This window comes from Thalassophryne amazonica, chromosome 19 (assembly GCF_902500255.1).
Source record: "Thalassophryne amazonica chromosome 19, fThaAma1.1, whole genome shotgun sequence".
Classification (NCBI taxonomy): domain Eukaryota; kingdom Metazoa; phylum Chordata; class Actinopteri; order Batrachoidiformes; family Batrachoididae; genus Thalassophryne; species Thalassophryne amazonica.
In genome coordinates, this window is record NC_047121.1 from 56,241,825 (window position 1) to 56,268,330 (window position 26,506).

The 26,506-nt window shown below is 41.5% G+C and overlaps 1 protein-coding gene across 2 annotated transcripts; it reads left to right on the forward strand.

The window, feature by feature from the left end:
* The first annotated feature begins 1,751 nt into the window (after positions 1–1,751).
* Positions 1,752–24,890, forward strand: maco1b (macoilin 1b). 2 transcript variants are annotated; one of them, XM_034195425.1, is made up of 11 exons: positions 1,752–2,033; positions 7,259–7,400; positions 9,142–9,268; positions 11,133–11,256; positions 13,081–13,259; positions 14,695–15,256; positions 22,299–22,457; positions 22,772–22,954; positions 23,094–23,214; positions 23,376–23,550; positions 24,463–24,665. In XM_034195425.1, exons 1-11 carry the CDS (start codon positions 1,954–1,956, stop codon positions 24,663–24,665), a joined length of 2,055 nt encoding a protein of 684 aa, XP_034051316.1. In that variant the 5' UTR covers positions 1,752–1,953. The 2 variants fall into 2 exon arrangements, with proteins under 2 accessions (XP_034051316.1, XP_034051315.1); XM_034195424.1 differs by having other exon boundaries at positions 1,954–2,033; positions 14,692–15,256; positions 24,463–24,890.
* Positions 24,891–26,506: the final 1,616 nt, after the last annotated feature.

A 26,506-nucleotide genomic window follows, 5' to 3' on the forward strand; every position in this document is an offset into this window, starting at 1 on the left:
GAAGACGGAGGCCACCTGGGGACTCGGGACTTGGCGGCTCCGGTGTTCTTCAGACCGTTGGTGGTGGAAGCCGTGTGGGACGCGGCTTCTCTCTCGTCGGGGGTCTTCTATCTTCGAGCCTGCCCACACGTCACCTGGTGTTAATTGACTTTGCAAATTTTGTGTATTTAGTTGTGTGTTATCACAACATTAAATTGTTACTTTTTGGCTTATTCATTGTCCGTTCATTTGCGCCCCCTGTTGTGGGTCCGTGCTACGACACCTTCCCAACACTTTCTGCTTAAACCTGCACTCCAGTCATCATCTGCATCAGCGACAGGTATCTGAAGCTTTTGTGCAACAATCATTTCCACATAAATTCGACATTATTTCATCATAAAAGACGGATGAAGCAATCAGAGAGCAGCGGCTGAACAGCTGTTAGCTGATATGTTCACTGTACATCAGTCATTTCAAAGTGTCAAGGAATTTCACAGTTTCTGCTTAATACAGCCTTATTTCTGCTTAAAACTGACTTCAGAATGATTTAAGAGGTTTTACCTTTATCATCTGATGGTTAATAATCCCATTAATCCGTTTGATTGCTTTGGGTAAAGAGACTCCGTTTCACACGTGCTGCTGTGGTCCGAAATGACGCATGCACAGTGAAGCAAGGCGTACCAATTTTTAAGGGGGACCGTTCAGTCTGCGACACGTGCACAGGATGGGAGGGTTGCAGAAGTAGACACACACCACACCCATCTCTAGATGGAGCCGCACCTCAAACAGATTAAAAAAAAAAACAAAACAGAATCAGATGGCAGAAAGACAGTAATTACAGTATAATTGTCAGCATTAAACAACAAGAAAAACAAAGGAAATACTAAGGTGATCACCGGCCACTAGCCCTAAGCTTCACTAACAGACCCAGACGTTAAAGTTGAGGCTGCGGTCGCTCCATTTCCTAATAAAATTAATTTAAAAGGGTAAAAACCATAGTAACATACTATGCCAGTATGCCAGCCATAAAGAAGGGAAAATAAGTGTGTCTTAAGTCTGGACTTGAAAGTCTCTGCAGAATCTGACTATTTTATTGATGCAGAGAGATCATTCCACAGAACAGGCGCATGATAAGAGAAAGCTCTGTGACCCACAGACTTTTATTCACCCTAGGGACATGTTTTCACTTCATTGTGTGTCATTCATGTGTTTATTTTAGTGTTGAATTTTACAACAAATAATTTCAATCAATCAATCAATGTATTTCTGGTGTATTGTTGTCTTTATGCTAATAATGTAGGTGGTCCTAACCTCAGTCTAAAGCAGGATTGAAGTTATTTATTCATTTGTCCATACTGAAAGCCTCCAGTAAATTGCACAATTATGTAAATGCACATGAATTTGGCAAACAAATTTTTGCGACAGGTTTTTCAATGTCACATGAAAGCCCAGAAGCAAAAAATGCTGCAAAGCTTGTTTTTGTGTGCTGCTATAAAAATGTAAATTGCATTTTTTTTTTCCAACTGTAAACGAACGAGACAACAGAAAACCCCGCCTGTGTGCGCAGCTGATTGGTGAGTCAGCGATGCCCGATTTGTCCATGAACATTTTGATTGGTCAAAGTCTTGAGTCGTCCATCGGGACCCCGCCTACTGCTGCTTCGCTGTTCGTGGCAGCTCAGCGGCTGCTGGCTGAGTGCTGCATTCGTCAAACGGAGGTGTGACAGCGGACACGCTGATTGGACGGAGCCGCTGTCTCACAACGGGACGCGGTTTGGGCTTATTGAGTCTGCGCTGATAGAAAAAGAGGAGGTACCCGAGTAGAGTGCTTTATTTATTTCTTTGTTTCCAGTTGGGGGGAAAACAATAACAGCAACGTAAACTACGGCCAATTCATTTATTAGTTTTTGTCCGCACACGCAAGAAAACTGGATCAGATTACAGCGGCTACAAGGCCAAAGCGAAGGGGAGGAGGATGAAGCGGCGCAATGCGGACTGCAGCAAACTCCGACGGCCGTTAAAACGTAACCGAATCACCGAGGGGATATACGGCAGGTAGGTTAGGTTGGCGGGGGGTCTTGTCACAATAACAACCGGAGGTTTGGTGCCTTCACAAACACCAGAGTGAGCGGCGGTGACAGTGAGCTAGCTAGCTGGCTAGCTGCTCGCTATGCTAACGCTATGTTGTCATTCCACATTAGCTTAGCTTTAGCTAATGTAGGCTAGGCCCCGGAGCCAAAGAGTCAGTTTTGAATAAAAATAAGAGTTGTCACATAAAAGTGAACGCAGTATGTCGTTGGTGTCTGAACGGCTACCAGCCGCTCGTTCCCCTCTGCTGTCATCTGCTACTAGCAGCGCTCTGTTAGCCAGAGGGCTAGCCTCTATGCTAACTAACAGTAACTTCACGACTATTTGGAAATAGTGACATATGTGGACGTTAATGTAGAGCTCCATTCTGGAACCCAATGAGTCATTCAAGACGTTTGTAGTGGTTGTAGCGGACCGTTTATAGCAGTCTGTGTCCGTTCCTGTCGCGATCACTGCTTTTCCATCTAACTGTATTCTTCCATATGTGACATTTAATTCTGTACACACGTGGCATGCGGGGCAGGAGATGATGGGCAGACCCTGGATTACTGAACAAGTGCCCCAGTACACACAACTACGAGGTTTTTAACGTTAGAACACCTACACTGTGCTACTTTCTGGAGTTTAGGACTGTTTAATCGCATGTGGGACCACGATGGAAATAAGTCTGTGCTTTTTCTTGACATTCTCCGCAAGTATACGTATTTGTAGTGTCATTATTATATCGTGTATTTTGCCTGATGAAGTTTAGAAACAAACAACAAACTAATAACCCAGTCTGGGTAATAATTACAGCCACCAGTGGACAGGAGAGAAAATGTTTTCAGTGAGATGTAGAGTTTTCTCGCTATTGACTGCTCCAATAGCCTTCTTACCACAAACACTTTGTGAAGTACAGATGGTTGCCCAGTTCCGGATCACCTTTTTTAAAGTCCCACTATACGGAGCTGTAATGCAACAGAATGTCTTTTATTGGGTATTGTTGTATTGGTCATTTGGATGTTATCGCGCTGAAAAAGTCTGGATGGTGTAGCCCTTCTACTTAAAGTGTGAAGCAACATTATGTGTAGTGCAAATATTTGCCGGAAATGGATCACTTTGCCCAGTTCTGGATACTGACATGAGGCTGCTGCATCAGTGATCCGCAACTGGCAAATTTTCGCGTCGGAGATAAATGCTCACAGCAATTAAACAGCAAGACATAACACACTGACATTTTCTACCCAAGTAGGTAAGTATTTTCACACTCTAGAACCAAAAACACCCAATGGCTAACTCACCTTTGCTGCGTTTTAGAGATCGTTACTTTAAAACTTGCAGGAATGAGTGAGTGAGAAAAGGCGCGCACACCGCAGACACCGGGATGTTTTGATTCCTCTCCTGATCACAAAGATGGCTGGATCCGGTCGAGCTTGTGGTCGTTTGTAGACAAAACATCAATCTTTCCATTGGTACCAAGTATTAACTTATTCACACTGATTACGAGAAACGGCGACGCAAAAACTACAGCAGTGATCCGGAACTAGGCAAGTGGCTGTACTTTTTGAGCCGTATGTAGTAAGGCTGGGCAATTAAAACAAAAATTTATTGAAGCTGATAGTTAGAACCTCAAAATGATTTAATGTTGCGCATAATCTTCCATGTCAATTCATCCAATATCCAAAAAAGTTCCAGGAGTACTACCTTTGATTTTACATCATAGTCGGTCTCTGTGTGCCATTTGGTCCAAAAGGAAGGTAGGAAACAGGTTTTCTGTAATATGTGTATGTGTTTTGCTTTTACACCCTATTATATGGGGGTGGGTTTAGGTCTACATCTGATGGCTGTCATTCAGGTAGGTACTTCACAGGGCCACAATTCTTTAAATATAACAGCTAGAGGCATGAAATTCACAGCATTCTCTTTTTTTTTTTTTGCTGGTTACAAAACAGTCAGCTTTTTAGCCCTAGTCTGAGGGTGAAAAATTGTATGGAGGGTTGATTTCTTGAGACAACAACAAAAAAAAAAACTCAATCTTAATTTCACCCATGTTTTTAAAGTTCTCTGTATGCCATATAAATCAGTAAATCATGATTCATAGTATTTGGCCATTGTGTGTGGGTCTTTAATGACATTTTAGAACCACTGTTGAAGTGTTTAGTGTCTCTGTAGGACCTACTTTAATTAGGGGAGAGTCTGAAATTTAGTGAAATTCAACCATATTTCTCACCATGTGTGATAAATAGCATCACTCTGAAACTTTTTACAGTGAATTTTCATATTCCAGTAATAAAAACTTCAAAAGATTGAATTGGTGTTCTGTCTCCTTCATATGGAAAATCTAGGTCAAAGTGGGGCCTAAAAGTGCCTTTGAGCAGCATTTTTGCCCTATCCTCCTATGTAGTCAGGAGGATAGATATTATTTTGAAGTATCAAACGCGTCGTATTGTAGCTCAGGTAGAAAGCAGATGTTATTAAACTACACTGAATACCTGTTGAGGCCAACACACCCAGTCTAGGGAAACCACAGATATTTATACTGATGTTGTACTTTAAGGGTTTGGTACAGGTTCTGAAAAATCTCTGCTTCCGAGTTGAACAGAACTCTCTGCTCTTCTGTGGGCTATTTGAGAGTAAATTACTTTGATACCTTGAACTATACTTCAGACCAGTATTTGTGATTTATACCTTTCTGTTCTAAAGAAAGGGCAGCAAGATGGCTACAGCCATGCAGCCTTGCTTGGTGGGGCAGCACTTGAAATCATAACCTCATACACCCGCAAATGTGGAGTGATGCCAATAAATTCTTCAGACATGGAGTTGGTTGAACACCTGTTTTTGCAAGCTGGGATCAGTGCTGTCACATAATAAGGGTCAAACAATGTGTTATCCCGGCCCGGATCCAGACCGGTTTGGACCGATGCAGTTGCATCGGTGATATTTTTTTTCCACATCATTCGCCGTGCCGAACGTGTCCCCGCGGTGAACACAGCCTTGGTTTTCATGTCAACCTATAGTCCATAAATTATACGGATTTGTCTGAGTTTCAGAGTCATACGGACGTACAAATAAAGTCGGATATTCAGGGTTTGGTCTGCAGCGGGTCTGTAAGCAACCGTTTCTGCAGCACGACTCCACTTTGAAGCCGTGAACCATTGAAGCAATGCTTCGATTCAATGACTCGTTGCTCTTTGATTCGCTGCTCTTCAGAAGCGGTGAGTCCGCTTCTTAACCCCTCGCAAAGCCATTAAAATATCATGAGTCACTTTTGTGTGTATTAAAGTCACTAACTGGGACTCTTGTCTTGTTGCTGTCAAGAAACGAGAATCGTTCTCTGTTCTGTTGTCACAGCTCGAAACACTGTGCGGCTCTCTGCTGAGACAGTCTGGTTGGAATTAATAACTTCAAAATGAATTGCCGCTTTAAATAAAATGACACCGCTTTCCAAACTTTGTAATACAAACAAGAAACTACAATCGACTAAAATGTTTTTTCCTCCCAGAATGAAACGTGCTGTATTTCTTTACAAATTGCATCCTGAAGTGAAGGACAGCAGCTGCAAGAATCAGCTCAGATATATGGAAAGACATTCATGCCGATAATGTCTGAAAGGAAATGCTTTTGACAAAAACAGATTTTGTTGATTCCTATTTATGTCCAGAGATCAAGGATTCACCATGTAGAGTTTATTATGTCCAAAGTTAGGATCCAGTGACAGTTTCATATTTATTTACTTTAATACTCAATAAAATGTTTAATTTCAATTTAATCTTCTTATAAAGTGCCAAATCACAACAAAATCTAAATATACTAAAACAAATACATCATATTTAGTCATGGACATGATGAATATTGTTACCTGCTGGACTGTTCCTAATTTTGATTGGTATCAATGGAAAATGTGTTCTGTGAACTGTTTGCATCTCAATGTTATTATTAAGAATATATGCAGTCATATTTTTATTGATTTTATCAAATGAAAAAAAATCATATATAGATTCAAGTATAATTGAAAGATTTTGGCAATAAATTTGTTCCTGTTTACAGTCAATTTTTGTTAGTGTTTTTTTTAGGACATCATATTTATACAAAGTGTTCACTATGGTCCATGAAGTATAATAAATATATTAAAAGAAGTGTGACAGTGTATGTTGCACAAGAATAAAAGAATGGACATTATTGAATAACAAGACACGTACGATTTTTATTTTATCATTGAGCAAAAATGCATCTGTCAGATTTTCACTCTGGATCCAGCCCTGTTATCGCCATCAGAAAGTTCTTGAAAAACATGAGTTCTTACAAAAGAATTGCTGTGATCTCTTTTGTGGCCACACACACACAAAAAAACTGTAATAGGATCACTGCGAGTTACTGACATGCTGCCACAGGACAGCATGTCAGTAACTGGACAAAAAGCAGCACATCCAACAAAGGCACATCCAGTCTGTACAAACTGATCAGGTGGACTGGCTCTGGTTGGCATGAAGCCAACCGTTACTAATGTGGATCAAACTTAGTCTATTCACTGAGAGTGCCAGTTGGCTCAAATGAATGATTGAGGCACTTTTGATTGCGATATAATGCAAAATGTACAGCAAATGGGCTTTTCAAAATTAAATTCAAATGTCCACAAAATCCACAATCTGGATCAGATCCAGATCACACTTTGTCAGGTGATAGTGTCGGTCTGTACCTCACAAAATGAGTGATCAAAGTTTCAGTCAGTATAGGATACCATCCTACACAAGGCTGTTAAATTGGAAAGAAATTTGATCTTTTTTTGACAGGAATTTTTGAAAATTCATTCAATGTTAAAGGATAGGGATTTTTCCAAGATTTTTCCTGACTTTGACTTATGAACTTGAAAATTGAATAGGTTCTTGCTTATTAGGATATGAATCCTCTGTAAAAAAAAAAATAAAAAAAAATAATAATAATAATAAATAATTTATGCTATTTATGCTATTTATTTCAGGGACAAAGTTACTGAAAATTGTGAGTGTAATTTTCAAATCCTGCACTGTATTTGCTGTTTTTCCTTGTTTTATGTCAAATCCTTGCTAGTTACATCATTTCATATGATTTAGTATCTTTGAAGATCTCATTTCAGCTGTCATAGATGACTGTAGCTGAAAAAAATCCCACTGGAGATCATGTATTTTAGCTCTGATGCATCTTGTTTTATGCCGTGTTTGGTCTCGTTTCTGCAGTACATTCCTCTATCTGAAGTTCCTGGTGGTGTGGGCACTGGTGCTACTTGCAGACTTCGTGCTGGAGTTCAGGTTTGAGTACCTCTGGCCGTTCTGGCTCTTCATCCGGAGTGTGTATGACTCCTTTCGTTACCAGGGGCTGGTGAGTGACTCCGTCATAATGCATGTTTTCATTTTTTTTATAAACATCTTCTCAACTCCTTGTGTTGTCTTGATTTTGCTCTCAACCTTGACATTAAAATAAAACCACAAGGGATGAATGGTTTCAAATATGTGACACACAGCAAACAACTTCCAGCTGTAGATTGTGGAAAGAATTTTGTTGGAAGAACAGTGAGTGATTTCATCACACCAGATCTTAACAGAAGATCTTTATTTTTTACGGGTTCCACAGCCTTGTTGAAGACTGTGTGGAGAATATGATGTGGATCATACGCGTATATTCTAGCACTGAGCAAAAATAATAAGTATTGGGATGATCTATGGAAAGGGTTGGATGCAATATTAGGCTACAGTTTACCCAAGACGTGAAGTGATATATCTGGGTAATCTAACGCAGCGTCTCATACAAGGTAGCGATCTTTGTCTCATTAAAACTATCAGAGAGCTGTTGTAAGGAGGGGGACCTTACAACAGCCCCCTCCCCACGCGCACACACACACACACACACAAACACAAAATTTGAGAAACTGGCCGGACATGATTGGAGAATGACAAGAATTGGAGATACATACTCAAACTTTAAGACAGCAGCAGCTGACATGTTATGGAAAATGGGAAAAGTGAGCCGTTTATATAATGCACCACAAAGACAGTAAAAAGGAGGCTACACGGTGTAATGGCTCTCTGACACCTTGTTCTATTCCTTGTGTGTTACTTGTACATATTTTAATGAAGATTTATTAAAACACAAGTTACAAACAGATGGATTGTTGTATCTCCTGTGAACATCAGTCTGGGATGGTGATATCGGAAGCAGCCTGCCTGTCCAGGAGCCTGGGAAGTGCAACTCTTACTAAACTGCTTTATGGATTTCATTGAAGCATCACACAGTGGTAGCACACTATATGAAGATGTGCATGATGGACAGTGGTTCTTGTCTGATGTCTTCAATGGGATATAATTAGACTTTTTTTAAACTGCATTATATTTGTCAGTTATATGTATAAATGGATGTGTTGGGCTCATCAGTAGTGTTTGACTGCTTTAATTCAAATATTTCATCACCCACCAGTATATTAATACACACAAGCAACTACTATGGGGGAGAGGGGGGCTTTCTCACAGACTTTTATTTTTTTTAAATCAGGTGTGTGTATGTTCTATAGAATTGCTGTACGGACATTATCATAACATGAAACCTGTCCTGTCAGCCAACACACAAAGCCTAATGGATTGTGGTTAACTGCTTCACCATCTGACTTTTGGGTGCTAAAGTTTGCTGCTTGCGTCATCTGAGGGAGCTCGTACACCGCTGTGATTAGGTCAGAACAACACTCACGTCTGTATTTGCTTTGGACTCAGACGTGGGACAAACACTGCACTGTCTCGGGGGCAAGTCACAGACAAGTCCGGTGAGGTTTTCATTGCGTTCAGAGAAAAGTAGCTTGGCCTGGGGTAGGGGGGAGGGGGGGTGCACGTCCAGCATACCGGCCAAGTGTGCCAGCAGCTGCTAAATTATTGGAGTTGGAGCGTTGGATCTGTTGCGTCCAACTCTCCATCAGTTTCACTGTGAAAACAAAGTCTTCTATCACTCTTTGACAATGCACGCCACTTATCAGAATTGCCATTGCTGCGCTCGTTGCATCATAAAACATTGATATTATTTCCCTGTGTGTTTCTGCCGTTAAGTTGGATTTCCTGTTGTCTGCTTTCTCTGTCAGGCCTTCTCAGTATTTTTTGTGTGTGTGGCGTTTACCTCGGACATCATTTGCCTCCTCTTCATCCCAGTGCAATGGCTTTTCTTCGCTGCCAGTACTTACGTGTGGGTGCAGTATGTGTGGCACACAGGTAAGACCGCCTTATGTGGAGGCGTCTGGACATTTGTTATTTGAAACTTTACATATGCAAGAAGAGCAAACGCAGGCGAAGGAGGCATAAATAAGAAACAGTATCTGCCTCAAGGTTGCGACCTTTTCATTTCCATGGCGCTGTTTACCAACGTCTCAACTAGAAGAGCACAGCAAGAAGTTTTTTCACTCTTTTTATATCACAGTTTGCCAATAATCTGTAGGACTTGTTTTCTTCCAAGAAAGTGCAGCAGGTGTGAAAAGTGCACTCGTGCACAGAATTTTGTTGTCCTGCTTCTGAGAATATCACTTGGTGTGTGTGTGTGTGTGTGTAAGTGAGCTGTGCTCTATGGATTAGTTGTCAGTCTGATTTAGCGGTAGACCCCCTCTGAGTTGTCCAAAAGCCAGGTGCCAGATTGAAATCCCTGTCCCTGATGGGGGAGGGAGGACAGTCGTGGGGTCGTCCCCAGTGGCATTCACATCCAGAGCATGTCATGGAGAATTAATATCTCTTATTACTGACAGCCTATTTCAGATTGGGAGACAATGGGTTACCTGACTGCCCCCTAAGTTCTTTGGAAACAACATTCCAGTGGTGAAAATAATAGTGGCTTACGTCACGTGTGGGGGCTTTTTGAGATGGTCCAGAATAACTGACTGGTGTGTTTTATTGAATAAGCATGTTGCAGTGTTTGTCTGGGTCTCCCCCCAAAATGATCACATCTAGAGTGCTCTGCTTCTGCTTCAAGATGAGCATCCTGGTTTTCAATGATTTCCTGGATTTGGACAACAAAGTGTATCTGTGTGGAGTGAAAATGTGGAACTTGTAGTGATATTCACTTATTGCTACCTACCTGTTGAAGTGTCTTTCTCTCCTCAGATCCACAGTATTTCTTGTTCAGTTGTTATCAGACAATGAAGCAATAACAGTGCTGTGATCACAGATCATAAATGTTAGCCATTAACCAGGTTGAAGCGTAATTCCTGCATATCTGAACTCAAACTATTTTATGATCACCGAGATTGAAAAAAAGATCATACTCGTAATTCTACAATAATCATGACATTATGTCCATCAGTAGTTCACAGACGAGGTCTGTCTGTATGTAAGATTAAAAAAACAAGCAAAAAACAAAAAACAGGTGCCCTCACATTTAATTTCATGAGCTCTTATTAATACTTGGAACCTGGTCATAAATCAGTCAAGATTAATTATTGAGCACATTTGTCTTCATCTTCACAGAAGCTGCACACTGTTTACATACAGTATAACACACACACAGTTACAGTGCATCACATGTCTGCACTTTCATGATTGGGGAAAAAAACAATGTTGATCTTGTCCTCATATTTGGAGATTTTCCTGAATAAAACTTGATGTTTTGTGTTGTGTTTTGTGGTGGCTCTTTGTCTTTAAATTAGTGACTTGCTGCCAAAACATTTCTGTTGTGTCGGCATGTCTGTTTATTTTCTCAAGATGGTGAATCATCAGAGGACATCTCGTATTTACTCCAAAATTTTAATTTTGCTAAGAAGGGCCATAGTGGCAGGTCGGCTCATTTGACCACTTGGCAAATACCAAAAGAAAAGGTGATTTAACTTCTTGAGGTTTTTTGCTCAGTCAGGGATTCCAGATAAAAAGTGCTTTCTGCCTCCACTACAGTCGGGAGGTAATGAGTGCATAATCACCTTGCAATAATAATTTGACCAAACATTTAGTCCTTTTTTCAGATTTTGAAGCCTGGTATTGAGTATTTATGATGATTATTAGGCTGTGTGGAATTAGTGCTAACATTTCCCTCTCTCTCTCTGTGTGTGTGTGTCTGTGTGTGTGTGTCTGTGTGTGTGTGTCTGTGTTTCCACAGAAAGAGGTGTTTGTCTGCCCACAGTGTCTCTGTGGATACTGTTTGTGTACATAGAGGCAGCCATCAGATTTAAAGACCTAAAAAACTTCCATGTGGACTTGTGTCGTCCTTTTGCTGCACACTGGTGAGTTGATGTTGTGTAAATGTGACTGTATGGAGTGCAGCCACGGTATGAGCTAAAGGCTTGGTCACTGGTCTTATAGAAATGAACTCAGTACTAACATACAGGGTTAATAAGGGAAGTTTGCATCCACAACTACATCATTGTTGTGTAGAGAGCATAGGCTCAGTGCCTGGAGTCATCACAGACCTATCTCACATCTGCCATTTCTCTACAAGGTTTTAGAAAAGGTTGTTTTTATACAGTTAGTCATTTTTAGAAGTCAATCGCGTCCTCAAAAAATTCCAGTCTGGATTTAGATCACGACACAGCATTGAGTCAGCACTTTTAAAAGTACATAATGACTTCACTGTCTGTGGAAGCAGGGAATCTTGCTGTGATGATTCTGTTGGATCTCACAGCAGCCTTGGACACTGTGGATCAAACAGTACCTGTTTCCTGGTTAGAACATCTTGTTGGCATTCTGTACTTAAGTGGCTTATATTTTATTTGGCTGAGAGGAGTTTTACCATTATGATTGGTGACCTCTCCTCATCAATTGCTCCTCTTTGTTGTGGAGTGCCACAGGGTTCTATTCTGGTTTCATTGTACATGTTGCAGTTGGGGTCAGTTATAGCTGAGCACAACCTGTCCTGTCGTTGTTATGCAGATGATCTGCAAAAGGACTAAAGGAAGCGATGATTTGTCATCATTATTTAATTTTATTAATGGTAAAACATTGGCTGTCTCAAAATTTCCTTTACCTGAATGATAGTAAAACGGAGACCATTGTGTTTGGACATTCTGGCATGCCGAATGTTACACCATCAAACTTTAGTGTTCTGGCTAATTATATAAAACCAGTGGTTAAGAATTTGGGAGTGATATTTAACAGCTGTTTAAACTTTCATCAACAGATAAACCCTGTTGTCAAAGCAGTTTTTTTCCAGCTATGTCTTCTGGCTAAAGTAAAGCCCTTTCTCAGTAGACATGATCTTGAGGCGGCCATTCACGGTTTCATCAGTTCCAGACTTGGTTACTGTAATGCACTTTATGCTGGTGTTAACCAGTGTTCTCTTGCATGCCTCCAAACTGTGTAAAATGCTGCTGCTCGTCTTTTAGCGAACACTTCCGGACATGAGAATATTACACTTGTACTATACTCACTCCACTGGCTTCCAGTTCATTTTAGGATTAATTTCACAATTTTGTTTGTTTTTAAAGCTATTAATGGCCTTGCACCTTCCTACTTGTCTCAAATTTGAACTGTCAGTGTGTGCATAAAGCAAACGAACAACAAAACTCATCTGAGTTTAAACAAAAAATCTCTGATATTCTCTGACGTAAAGTCAAATTTACTCAAGAAAAAAAAATTGTCAATATGTGTCCTTAATTTCAAAGAATCTGAGGGTTTGTTTCTTGCATATTTATGCCTTCACAAGGTCAGATATATTTATTTATTTTGCCTGTATGGCTCTAGTCTAGTACAAAGTCTAAGTAATCTGTTGCAAAGTTATTTTAATTTTTTTATTTATTTATTCATATATTTTAGGATGTGGTTGGAGGGAATCAGCCACTTATTTGGCTGAATACATGTTTTAGTACTATATGTACTATGAGCTCAAGTAGTCCTATAAAGAATCCTTAAAACCTTTGAGCTGGATTTGGATTCATTTTTAACTGGCATTATGCTTAGTGGTTCCTCAAATGCTAAACTGGCATTATTAATAAATATCTTTTTTTTTTTTTTTTCCTCCACAAAATTTGCTCTGTTGATTTGGTGTTCTGTTCTGTTACCACTGGGTTTTTTATTCTTCTTTCTTTATGCTTCATGTGTTGATCTTGCAGCATTGGGTACCCAGTGGTCACGCTGGGCTTTGGCTTCAAAAGCTACGTGAGCTATAAAATGCGCCTCAGAAAGCAGAAAGAGGTGCAGAAGGAGAATGAGTTCTACATGCAGCTCTTGCAGCAGGCTCTCCCTCCGGAGCAGCAGATGCTTCAGAGACAAGAACGAGAGGCAGAGGAAGGTAAGGGTCAAGTCCACAAGAGGCCCCAGGTTCAAACGTGACCTGTGTGTATCCTCTAAGTGGGACAGGCTTTCTGAGACCTCCATTTGATAAATTAGGGTTTCTGTTTTTGCATTATATGAACTGTGAGTGTGTGCATGCTTTAAAGATGCAAACAGCGGATTTTTGTCAGCTGTGTTAGACAGGAAGCACTCAATCAATTCCAGAAATACAAATCCGGCAATGTGTGTTTGCATCAGGATTCAAACAAGAGGTCAAAAAACAACTGTTTAACTGAAATGTAAAAAAAAACAAAAAAAAAAAAAGATTCAAAGCCATCCACTTTACTCAACAGAGTATTGATTATTGAAATGTATTAACTCCTAGCACCTATAGAGCGCGCACGTGTGTGCGTGCGCACATGCTGGCTGTTTTTCATACCCTTACCCCAAACAAGAAGTTGCAAAAATGTCACTGTTTGGTCAGCATGCATTTTAAACCTTCCAGCTTAAAATTTTGTGGAGCAGTGGGCTCTGTGGGATAGTTGTTGGATGACCGATACTGTATGTAGACCCGGGTTTGATTCCAGGACTGTGCATCAGGCTGCCAGTCTGAGTTCTTGGACAAGACAGTTCATCCACAGTCCACACAGCTGTAGCGTGTGGCCTTGGCTGGGGAAGTAACCTGTGATGGACTGGTGTCCTGTCCAGCGGCACGTTGAGTTCACACTGTGATATCTGCAGATGAGCGCTGGCCTGATGGGTCACGTGGTCTTCCTTCTGCTCAGCTGGCCATGTGGTTGCGTTAGCGACACAGCAGGTTAATTTTATTTCCAGATACAGTGCTGTCACACCACAGTGATCGAGTCTGTCAGCTGATTGGTTTGTTTATTTGTTTTTGGCACATTTATAATGGCTAACTTGGATGAAAGCAAAAAATTTTGACTGAGAGCAGACAACCTGCACTCATAAGAATGACTTCTCTAGTGATGCTGTGACAGCAGAACAAATGTTACAGCTGTTTACAACAGAGACTGAGAAGAAGAAAAAAATCTTATCAATGTCCTTGTCTGTACAGAAACAAAACATGAGAAAATGAAGAAAAAACTAAATGCTGTGGCTGAGATGGTTAATTGTTGCATTATGAGCTGTATTTCCTGCAGCACCAGATGAATGTAAATGCTTTTACTTCACATAATTTATAGTCCAGATGCTTGAGCCAACTTTCCGATTGCAGCCCCGTCCCTTTGTCATTTCGCCGGCTCTGCTTTCATCACTTGTTGCACATTTTCTTCATGGTGTGATTGTTTTATCTGAACACATCTGCGACAGAAAGATCTGACCCAGTCATCTTAAACTGGTCGCAGATCCGCCTTTCAGCTCCAGGTTTGTGGTGTGTGTGTGTGTGTGTGTTTGTGTTTGATCTTTTTGGGCTTGCGTCCTTTTCTGTGCAGCAGCAGCTAAAGGAATATCTGAGGTGGACACAATTCCAGTGTCGCAGAATGGCGCCCCTGCCGGGAAAAAGGTGTCCTCTCCGCTGCCCGAGCTGGAATATAGAGAAAAAGGGAAAGAGAGCAGGGGCGGAGGAGAGACTAAAAAGCAACACAACAGCATCCTGCCGTCATCAGTGGACTCTAAACTCCAGGAGATGGAGTATATGGAGAATCATCTGAACAACAAGAGACTGACCACAGAGCTGGGCAGCACGGAGAACCTGCTGCTCAAAGAGGACAACTCCTCCTCCTGCTCCTCTTCTTCCTCTTCCTCCTCCTCCTCCAAAAACTTCAAAAACGCAAGCAGCAATGCCGCAGCGCTCAACTCCTCACCCCGCAGCCACAGCGCCACCAACGGCAGCGTGCCGTCCTCTGCGCCGCCACCCTCGTCCATTTCATCATCGGGGAAGAACGAGAAGAAGTACAAGCTAGCAGTGGGGAAGGGGACGTCGGGCAGCTCCCACAGGGATCCCACCGATAACTGCATCCCCAACAACCAGCTCAGCAAACCAGAGGCACTTGTTAGGTACGGGAGGGAACACACACACACACCAACCAACCCAGCTCACTGACTGATTAGAGATGATTGGAAAGTGGATAAACTTTTTACTCTGCAATGAAAAAAGAAAAAAAAACCCTACATTGACTACAACTTTTATTTCTTTAACTGCCATCTGTTGTAAACCTGCAAGTCAATTTGGAAACTCTCACCATCAGTGTTTTTATGTTTTTCTGACCTGAGTGTAGTGGTTCTAAAAGTGTTTGGGGGGCACCGCCCCCTATTGCTCCCGGTGTGTAGTGAGTGCCTTGTATGGCAGCACCCTGACATCGGGGTAAATGTGAGGCATAATTGTTAAGCACTTTGAGCGTCTGATGCAGATGGAAAACCGCTATATAAATGCAGTCCATTTTAGGAGGCTCAGAGGTATTGCAGGGTTGTGTGACAAGGCAAATGAATTTGGTTTGTTGTAATCAAATTGTTTGTTGTACGATTTGATGCACTAAGCAGCCAGGACAGGTAAAATATTAATTTATGTTTGGCAATCTCTGGGTGGCAAGGAAGATGGTCTCTAAATATTTTTGTAGTTATGTAGTTTTATGTGCTTTTGGTGTTTTTTTTTTGTTTGGTTTTTTTTTGGCAGCTTTTTGGCTGGAAACAGCTGTATCTGGCAACACTGCCTGATGATAATGCATGCGTGGACACTGTGAGCAAAATGTGGACACATTTGTGAGGGGAAAAAAAATTAAGATACAACCCCAATTTGTTGTGATTTAGTGCTATATAAATGAAATAAATTAATTTAAATGAAAGTAAAACAGTTCTTTCCACTGTGGTTCAGAATAACAATAAGGCATAAATGTCTCAATAAATTAAACGTGTAAATAAATAAATAAAAAATACACAAATAAGGGGGAAATGCAGTAAAACATAAATTAATGTACAACCCCAGTTCCAATGAAGTTGGAACGTTGTGTAAAATGTAAATAAAAACAGAATACAATGATTTGCAAATCCTGTTCAACCTATATTCAATTGAATACACCACAAAGACAAGATGTTTAATGTTCAAACTGATAAACTTTATTGTTTTTGTGCAAATATTTGCTCATTTTGAAATGGATGCCTGCAACACGTTTCAAAAAAGCTGGGACTGTGGTATGTTTACCACTGCGTTACATCACTTTTCCTTCTAACAGCACTCAATAAGCGTTTGGGAACTGAGGACACTAATTGTTGAAGCTTTGTAGGTGGAATTCTTTCCCATTCTTGCTTGATGTACGACTTCAGTTGTTCAACAGTCTGGGGTCTCCGTTGTCATATTTTGCGCTTCATAATGCGCCACACATTTTCAATAGGCAACAGGTCTGGACTGCAGGCAGGCCAGTCTAGTACCTGCACTCTTTTACTACGAAGCCACGCTGTTGTAACACGTGCAGAATGTGGCTTGGTATTGTCTTGCTGAAATAAGCAGGGACGTCCCTGAAAAAGACGTTGCTTGGATGGCAGCATGTGTTGCTCCAAAACCTGGATGTACCTTTCAGCATTGATGGTGCCATCACAGATGTGTAAGTTGCCCATGTCATGGGCACCAACCCCCCCAATACCATCACAGATGCTGGCTTTTGAACTTTGTGCTGGTAACAATCTGGATGGTCTTTTTCCTCTTTTGTCCAGAGGACATGATGTCCATGATTTCCAAAACAATTTGAAATGTGGACTCATCAGACCACAGCACACTTTTCCACTTTGTGTCTGTCCATTTCAAATGAGCTCAGGCCCAGAAAAGGTTTTCTGAAGTGTTCCTGAGCCCATGCGGTATGATCCCTTACACCAGAGGTCTCAAACCGGTTCCATAAAGGGACGAGAGGGTACAGGCTTTCTGTGCAACCACCCACTCCAGCAGGTGATTTCACTGATTAACATCACTTTGAGCAGGTGAAATCAGTTAATCAGTGAAATCACCTGCTGGAATGGGTGGTTGCACAGAAAGCCTGCACCCTCTTGGTCCTTTCTGGAACCGGTTTGAGACCTCTGCTTTACACAATGATGTCAGTTTTTATTGCAGTGCCGCCTGAGGGATCGAAGGTCACGGACATTCAATGTTGGTTTTTGGCCTTGCCACTTACGTGTAGAAAGTTCTCCAGATTCTCTGAATCTTCTGATTATATTATGGACTGTAGATGATGGAATCCCTAAATTCCTTGCAATTGAACATTGAGAAACATTGTTCTTAAACTGCGGGACTTTTTTTTCATGCAGTTGTTCACAAGGTGGTGATCCTCGCCCCATCTTTGCTTGTGAACGACTGAACCCTTTGGAGATGCTCCTTTTATACCCAATCATGACACTCGCCTGTTTCCAGTTAACCTGTTCACCTGTGGATTGTTCCAAACAGGTGTTCTTTGACCATTGGTGATGTAACACAGTGGTAAACATACCACTGTCCCAACTTTTTTGAAATATATTGCAGGCATCCATTTCAAAATGAGCAAATATTTGCACAAAAACAAAAAAGTCTATCAGTTTGAACATTAAATATCTTGTCTTTGTGGTGTATTCAATTGAATATACACTCAACAAAAATATAAATGCAACACTTTTGGTTTTGCTCCCATTTTGTATGAGATGAACTCAAAGATCTAAAACTTTTTCCATATACACAATATCACCATTTCCCTCAAATATTGTTCACAAACCAGTCTAAATCTGTGATAGTGAGCACTTCTCCTTTGCTGAGATAATCCATCCCACCTCACAGGTGTGCCATACCAAGATGCTGATTAGACACCATGATTAATGCACAGGTGTGCCTTAGACTGTCCACAATAAAAGGCCACTCTGAAAGGTGCAGTTTTATCACACAGCACAATGCCACAGATGTCGCAAGATTTGAGGGAGCGTGCAATTGGTATGCTGACAGCAGGAATGTCAACCAGAGCTGTTGCTCGTGTATTGAATGTTCATTTCTCTACCATAAGCCGTCTCCAAAGGTGTTTCAGAGAATTTGGCAGTACATCCAACCAGCCTCACAACCGCAGACCACGTGTAACCACACCAGCCCAGGACCTCCACATCCAGCATGTTCACCTCCAAGATCGTCTGAGACCAGCCACTCGGACAGCTGCTGAAACAATCGGTTTGCATAACCAAAGAATTTCTGCACAAACTGTCAGAAACCGTCTCAGGGAAGCTCATCTGCATGCTCGTCGTCCTCATCGGGGTCTCGCCCTGACTCCAGTTCGTCGTCGTAACTTGAGTGGGCAAATGCTCACATTCGCTGGCGTTTGGCACGTTGGAGAGGTGTTCTCTTCATGGATGAATCCCGGTTCACACTGTTCAGGGCAGATGGCAGACAGCGTGTGTGGCATCGTGTGGCTGAGCGGTTTTCTGATGTCAATGTTGTGGATCGAGTGGCCCATGGTGGCGGTGGGGTTATGGTATGGGCAGGCGTCTGTTATGGACGAAGAACACAGGTGCATTTTATTGATGGCATTTTGAATGCACAGAGATACCGTGACAAGATCCTGAGGCCCATTGTTGTGCCATACATCCAAGAACATCACCTCATGTTGCAGCAGGATAATGCACGGCCCCATGTTGCAAGGATCTGTACACAATTCTTGGAAGCTGAAAATGTCCCAGTTCTTGCATGGCTGGCATACTCACCGGACATGTCACCCATTGAGCATGTTTGGGATGCTCTGGACCGGCGTATACGACAGCGTGTACCAGTTCCTGCCAATATCCAGCAACTTCGCACAGCCATTGAAGAGGAGTGGACCAACATTCCACAGGCCACAATTGACAACCTGATCAACTCTATGCGAAGGAGATGTGTTGCACTGCATGAGGCAAATGGTGGTCACACCAGATACTGACTGGTATCCCCCCCCCAATAAAACAAAACTACACCTTTCAGAGTGGCCTTTTATTGTGGGCAGTCTAAGGCACACCTGTGCACTAATCATGGTGTCTAATCAGCATCTTGATATGGCACACCTGTGAGGTGGGATGGATTATCTCAGCAAAGGAGAAGTGCTATCACAGATTTAGACTGGTTCGTGAACAATATTTGAGGGAAATGGTGATATTGTGTATGTGGAAAAAGTTTTAGATCTTTGAGTTCATCTCATACAAAATGGGAGCAAAACCAAAAGTGTTGCGTTTATATTTTTGAGTGTAGGTTGAAGAGGATTTGCAAATCATTGTATTCCGTTTTTATTTACATTTTATACAAAGTCCCAACTTCACTGGAATTGGGGTTGTACATGATATATGTGACTTTCAATAATTCTGTAAGAAATGATAATTTTGTAAAAATGACAACGTTTAAAATAAATTCCAGTGGAGTTTGGAAATAAAAAAGATGTGTAGAGCCTGTCCGATATATCGGTTTGGCAGATATGAGAAACAACAAAACCCTAGTAAATCAAATCCGACTCGGCTGTTGCCATCTGACTTGATGTGGGATGTATACAATTGAATTTAGAGGAGTTGAATATTTGTTTCAGTTTGAATTGATGATTTATTTGCAAAGTACACCCACACAAGTGTAATCGCTCCTGTGTATTTGGGTGTGAACAAAATAACTTCAAAACAAAACAAATCCACAGCTGGGCGGCTTTTCTTGAAAGTTGATGGGACTATTACTGGGATTAGTGTCTTTAGGTGATTATCTTTGGGAACAGATTGGTCAGAGGTCAAGCAAAGCAGCTCAGGAACATGTTTGCTTTAATATCTCTGCTACCTGTGCAGCTAGAGATTTGATCAAGAGCTCACATTGATCAGTAAATTACTTGTGATGAAGTCAAAGTAAGATAAGATAAGAAAGCCTTTATTCATCCCTCAGTGGGGAAATTTCAGTGTCACATCGCAGCATAGAACAGTAGGAGTAGACAGAAGGGCATGCAATAAAACAAACAAACATCTCTTTAAAAACAAGAACTAAAAAAAAAAAAAGCATTGAATGCCGGGTAAAGCTAAGGCTACCATTGTTCAGTGCTGCTCTGCCGGGATGATATACGAGGTCTGTGAATAAAGTATAGGTCTTTTTTATTTTTTTCAAAAACTATATGGATTTCATTCATATGTTTTTACGTCAGACATGCTTGAACCCTCGTGCGCATGCGTGAGTTTTTCCACGCCTGTCGGTGATGTCATTCGCCTGTGAGCACTCCTTGTGGGAGGAGTCCTTTAACAGTGGAATATCCGGATAAAATGCTGAAACCGACTTCTTCTGAAACTTCTGTTCTCTCACGACGTCCTGGATCAATAGAGCCTGAAATGTGGAGGTTTTCAGCTTGAAACAGGCTGACGACGGCGCCTGAGAGCGCTGCGCGACATCTCGCACCGTGGGAAGTCCTTAAAGCAACAGTATCACCTCAAAATCTCTCATCAGCTGTTAAAATCTTCACGGAAAACCAGCTGAATTTTTCGAACCGTGTCCACTTTGATGTGTCTCACAGGTTTAGAAAAAATTTTGATCAAATAAAGCGCCAGTCTCTCTCAACTTCTCAGACAAAGGAATTCCGACGAGGGGCTGGACGACTCCTCCCACAAGGAGTGCTCACAGGCGAATGACGTCACCGACAGGTGTGGAAAAACTCACGCATGCGCACGAGGGTTCAAGCATGTCTGACGTAAAAATATATGAATGAAATCCATATAGTTTTTGAAAAAAATAAAAAGGACCTATACTTTATTGACAGCCCTCGTACACTGTCAGGATGTGAGTGATCAGATAAAATGACTTCACCGTGAAATGTACGATAAGTTACTCTGATATTTACAATATGGACAGGTTAAAATATAATATATGTAATATATGTAAAGTGACTTGAGTGCACCATAAGTTAAATTATGTATGTGAGGCAGTATATTATGTAAGTATGAAGTCTTATAGTTAAAAACAAAACAATAAAACTATATGTACAGGATGTGCGCCAGACCACTGATGCCTTTCATGAGTTGTTTTAATGTATTGGATTAGTGTCTATCTGTAGATAGCGTAGTTTCCAGTATCTGTATCAAACATGGAAGAACAAAAAGAAAAAGTATTATTGCTGCATTCAGGACATTCAGAAAGATCAGACATTAAAAAAACCCTACTGGAAAAAGTGCGTTCATGAGATTATCTTGGTAATTTGAGTCATCAATTGCTTAGCCTATGCTACTGTAGAGCTAGGCTAACATTATCTTTTGGGCTAAAAGAAACCCTGTTATCTTCACTAATTGTACAAACATTATAATGTGAGTATAATTACATACAGCAGTAAGGTCCTTTTAAAAATTCATTCAGAGGCATTTTCAACATTAGGAACATTGATGTCTTGCCAGTCGCAAAGGGGGCCGCCGTGGCGGTGACGATACCTCAGGTTGCTCAATTTCTTCACGAGTTTCTGAGCGAAAATTCAGGCCTGATGTAGCATTGAAGACCTGTTTTGTTTTTTTTTCCCCGAGCTCGAGATCTGAGGATTGTGAAGGCAGCGTGATGTGTTTGTGTCCATGTGATTTCATTTAGTGGAAACCTGCGGGTTTGTGTTTCTTTATTTTGTGTCACAGCTAACACGGAGCAAAGGGGGAAAAAAAAACCTGGAAATGGATCTGCGGTTCCACAGGGAGTGAGATAGAGGCTGTGAATTGGCTCATAACTCACAGTTGAGGTTGTTTGAGTTCAGGCTACATTTAATAATTACTGTAATAATTAAAAGCCTGTGAAGCTTCACAGACTTGCTGTCATCACAGAACAGGCGTTAATTTAAATAAATGAATGAGTGTATTTACAACACTCGTGTGCAATACAAGTCACTTATTAATCGTGTGGTAGACAGAAGGGGTGTAATTAGATGCAGTGAAAATGAACTAAAGGCTATCAAAGTGTCACTTTATTGAAAGGAAGAATGTGCAGATTAAATCGACGTGTTGCTCAGCTGCTGCAACAGTTTGTAAAGATCATTGGGCTCCAGTATCCACAGTAACGCACTGAAATCTTTGTCATGTTGACAGCATGTCAGCTTGTCTCTCCTCTGTGCTCTCTGTCTGCCTGTCTCTCTGTCTCCTGGGGCAGATTGGAGCAGGACATAAAGAAGCTGAAGGCGGACCTGCAGGCCAGTCGACAGGTGGAGCAGGACCTGCGCGGGCAGATCGGCTCACTGGGTAGCGCCGAGCGCTCCATCCGCACTGAGCTGGGCCAGCTTCGGCAGGAGAATGAGCTGCTGCAGAACAAGTGAGCAGAGCCGCCGTCCCACAGGTTGCTGCATGCTGAGCCGCGTGTATCCGCTTCATTAGCCAGAGGGTTTATGGTCACATGACCTGATTCTTATATACAATTAATTACGGCCTGAGAATAACTTTATTCATTAGGGGGTGTGTCTAACTTCAGTCAGTCTGAGGGGAAAAAAAATAACTCAGACGAGCTGACACTACATAAGAGTTAAACGGCAGAGATGTCTGAAGAAACGCTGACCTTTTAACGCTTTTATTTCCTGCTTCTCAGTGCACTTGTCTGTGATCCGTGTGTGTGCTTATGTGCGACCGCAGGCTTCATAACGCCGTTCAGGCAAAGCAAAAGGACAAACAGGCTCTGGGCCAACTGGAGAAGCGGCTCAAGGCAGAGCAGGAGGCTCGAGCCACCGCAGAGAAACAGCTCGCAGAAGAAAAGAAGCGCAAGAAGCTGGAGGAGGCGATGGCAGCCAGAGCCGTCGCGCTAGCAGCAGCGTCCCGGTAGTTGGAAAAATATTATTACTGGTCAATAAACATTGCACCGAAACAGGTTGACTGCCGCTAAAGTGTAATTACTTTTAAGTTTTGATTTGTTTTCATGGAGCTTCTTATTTAATTTTAGCTGTCTCTTCCCCCCCAGAGGGGAGTGCACAGACACGCTGCGGCGGAGGATCACTGAATTAGAGACAGAGTGCAAGAAACTAAATATGGACATAAAGTTAAAGGAAGATCAGATCCGAGAGCTTGAATTAAAAGTGCAGGTAAACTTTTTTCTTTATATATATATATATATATATATATATATATATATATATATATATATATATATATATATATATATATATATATATATATATATATAAAAAACATCAGTTATATTCTTCCAAATGTCTAACTTTCAATTATCTTCTTCACCTTTTAGGAGCTTCATAAATATAAGGAGAATGAAAAAGACACGGAAGTGCTGATGTCAGCTCTGTCAGCCATGCAGGACAAGACCCAACATCTGGAGAACAGCCTGAGCGCAGAGACCAGGATCAAACTGGACCTGTTCTCTGCGCTCGGAGACGCCAAAAGACAGCTGGAGATAGCTCAAGGTGTGTGTGCATGTGCATGTCTGCACGGGCACCCGGTCAATAAACACATACGATATGCCTTAAGAGTGTTGTGTGTGTCCCAAGGCTCTTGAAATGGAGCGGTGTCTCCACCTGCAGGACACTTACTATTAATGCATGCAGAAAATTTGGCTTCATTCAAAATATTGTAAATTTCTACCTCATCTTTTAAATTACATCCCTCTGAACGGCCAGCAGCATTGCCTGCAGATTACAGCACAGATTATACCTCGTTTCCAAAGTTCCCTGTTACCACAGAGTCCGTTTGAGGTGTTGTTTTCACCGGTGTTTGACCGTTAGCACAATAACTCACAAAGTAACAAGCAGATTTCAATGAAATTTGCTGCGATAGAAAATGGTCCAAATGTTTCAATTTTGGAGATGATGTGGAATATATTCTGGAACAGAGATCCAGAAGAATGTTTGGCACATGGCAACATTTACCCCCAAATTCTTTGATGCTCCAAAAATGCTTTGAGGATGTTGATGAAATTGTGATGTCACTATTGCCATATTTCCTGTATTACATCACAGTGTGCATTGGATGATGGTCCGTAGATGTTACTACAAGCGCGTGCACGAGAAAAACGGGAACAACTAAATTCCCTTTCAGCTGAATGGGGGGAAAATGTGTCCAGACGTGTGACTGGTACTGTTTATTTTTCTGTCACTCGAACTCTACCTGCGTATTGCGTCATCATGTAGTGAGCGGACAGCTTTATTCTCATTACTGTTCACCAGTTTCTCATTCTTAAAGACCAGTAATGGTCCCAAAGTTTTCAACTGTTCATCATTAGGTCAAATCCAGGTTTCTAAAAATACATTAAAATCTGTGACCAGGGCATTCGGGGTCTAAATCAGACCAGATTGACTCTGTGCCGTCTCTGATCTCAGGTCAGATTCTGCAGAAGGATCAGGAGATCAAAGATCTGAAGCAGAAGATCGCTGAAGTGATGGCCGTCATGCCCAGCATCTCCTACACAGCCGACACCAGCAGCATGACCCCCGTGACCCCGCACTACTCCTCCAAGTTTATGGACACCAGCCCCTCCGGCCTGGACCCCAACGCCTCTGTTTACCAGCCGCTCAAAAAGTGAACACTTGGCCCCCTCCCTCCCTCCATCGCCATTTTCTTTTCCGGTCTGGCAGGCTCACCACCTTCTGATCTGCTTGCCACGTCTGCGGCTAAGAACATTATTTTTTTTTTTCTCTCTCTCTCTCTCTCTCTCTGGCTTTTTGTTTTCTCCTCGCCAGCTCAGAAGGATGTTGTATTGTGTGACTGTAATTTGTTGTAGTTAAAAACAAAGCAAACAAAAAAAAACTTAAATGGACGCCACGTGTCAACTAGGAAATACCAGTTTTTTTCCTCTCTTCAGTGTCTAGTGAAACCTCACAGAATCGGGTTTGAATCGTCATCTCCAGGCTGTTCTCACTCTTTATTTCCGCCGCTGCCTGCATCCTGCTTTTTTAAGGTTAGCGAACAGCTGCTCTTATTATTACTTTTTTTTTTTTTGCCTTTGCTCTCTTAAATTTGGAAAACAGTTCTCTTTTTAAAAGCCACACAACCTGACTGGTGCTCCTGATGTTTTGTTTTTTTTTTGACATGTTTTTGTTGTATTGGTAACAACTGGAGGAATGTCGTGCAACAATGGAATTGAATTACTACTTTTAATTTATAAACTGTCAAAAAATGAATCCTAACATGCAAGTTTTCTGAAACTTCAAGACATTTTAAGACAGAAATATTAATTTAATTAATATGGAACTTTTGGTTACAGATTGGAGACATTTTCTACCTGAAAACTAAAGAAGAAAAACAGTCAAATTCAAGACAATTGTTGCCATCATCCTGCTGTGTAAACACAGTCTGTCTGTCACAGCACCAAGAAACACACAAATCACCAAACTGATAAAAAAAAAAAGTCAAACTGACAATCACTGCCAGGTAAAGAGTCTCCGCCCCTTTCAATGTTGCCCAGTAAAACATATACATTGATGACAATGTGCCATTCTTATGGGGGAAATAATTATCAGTGTACTTTGAATTCAAATTATGGCTCACAGTCAGTGTACCTTCATTAATGACCTGCATTCACTAGGGGGTGATAGAGAGAATTTGAGGTGTTAAATGCTGTCCACCCCCACCCCCCCTTTTTTTTTTTTTGTCTTTTGTCTCTGGTCAGAGTGATTAGTGAGCAGTTAAAAGATACAGTAAAAGTGACACTCTGTCACCTTTAGATGCAGATACTTTTTTTTTTTTTTCCTGAGATTCATCACTAGCACTTAAGTGCGACATCGTCCCACATGGAAGTTACATTTTCCAGATCGGAGTAACATAATTTGTCCCACATCAGTTCCTCCAAAAGCTGGTTTTTGGACATGTTTGCACACTGGCCTGCAGCTCTTCACCTCTGCTCACACAAACTGTTCTTTTTCCTCTTGTTTCCAGTTTGAAGTTGCCCTGTAGATGAATGCTTCAAAGGGTGGTAATGTGAAGATCGTGTGCGCAGTATCAACCAAAAATGCCAGTTTTAACGTTGCAGTTTAAACACTTGCCACACACTCGGAGATTGCTTGCTTTTCTGGCGTTGTGTTGAGTTTAGGGTGGAAACGTCGGGCGCAGTCTTTAAAAACAAAAAGACTGCAGTCAGGTTTGTGTGCACGTCACAGTATTTTCTGCTGGTTGGCAGTTTTTCTTCTGTTTGTAGTATTATTGAAACCGCTCGTCGTTTCTCCATCGGGTATCAGGTCCCCAGATTCAAATGTGCAAATCGGTTGTTTCAGCAGTTGACTGTTGAAAACTCAGAAAAGTGTCCCCCCCCCCTCCTTTTTTTGGGGGGGAATAGTTTTCTTGCGCCAACCCCGTTCTGACCCTTGCTGCGCTCTCGGTCTGTGAGGTTTACAAGAAATAAACTTTTTTTTCTTGCAACTTTGTCTA

Excerpts from the sequence above, each read along its gene's own strand:
- maco1b (XM_034195424.1), top strand. The coding sequence starts at position 1,954 with ATGAAGCGGCGCAATGCGGACTGCAGCAAACTCCGACGGCCGTTAAAA. Across the intron at positions 15,257-22,298 it reads AAACCAGAGGCACTTGTTAG|ATTGGAGCAGGACATAAAGA; the intron begins GTACGGGAGGGA and ends CTCCTGGGGCAG. Across the intron at positions 22,955-23,093 it reads GCGCTAGCAGCAGCGTCCCG|AGGGGAGTGCACAGACACGC; the intron begins GTAGTTGGAAAA and ends CTTCCCCCCCAG.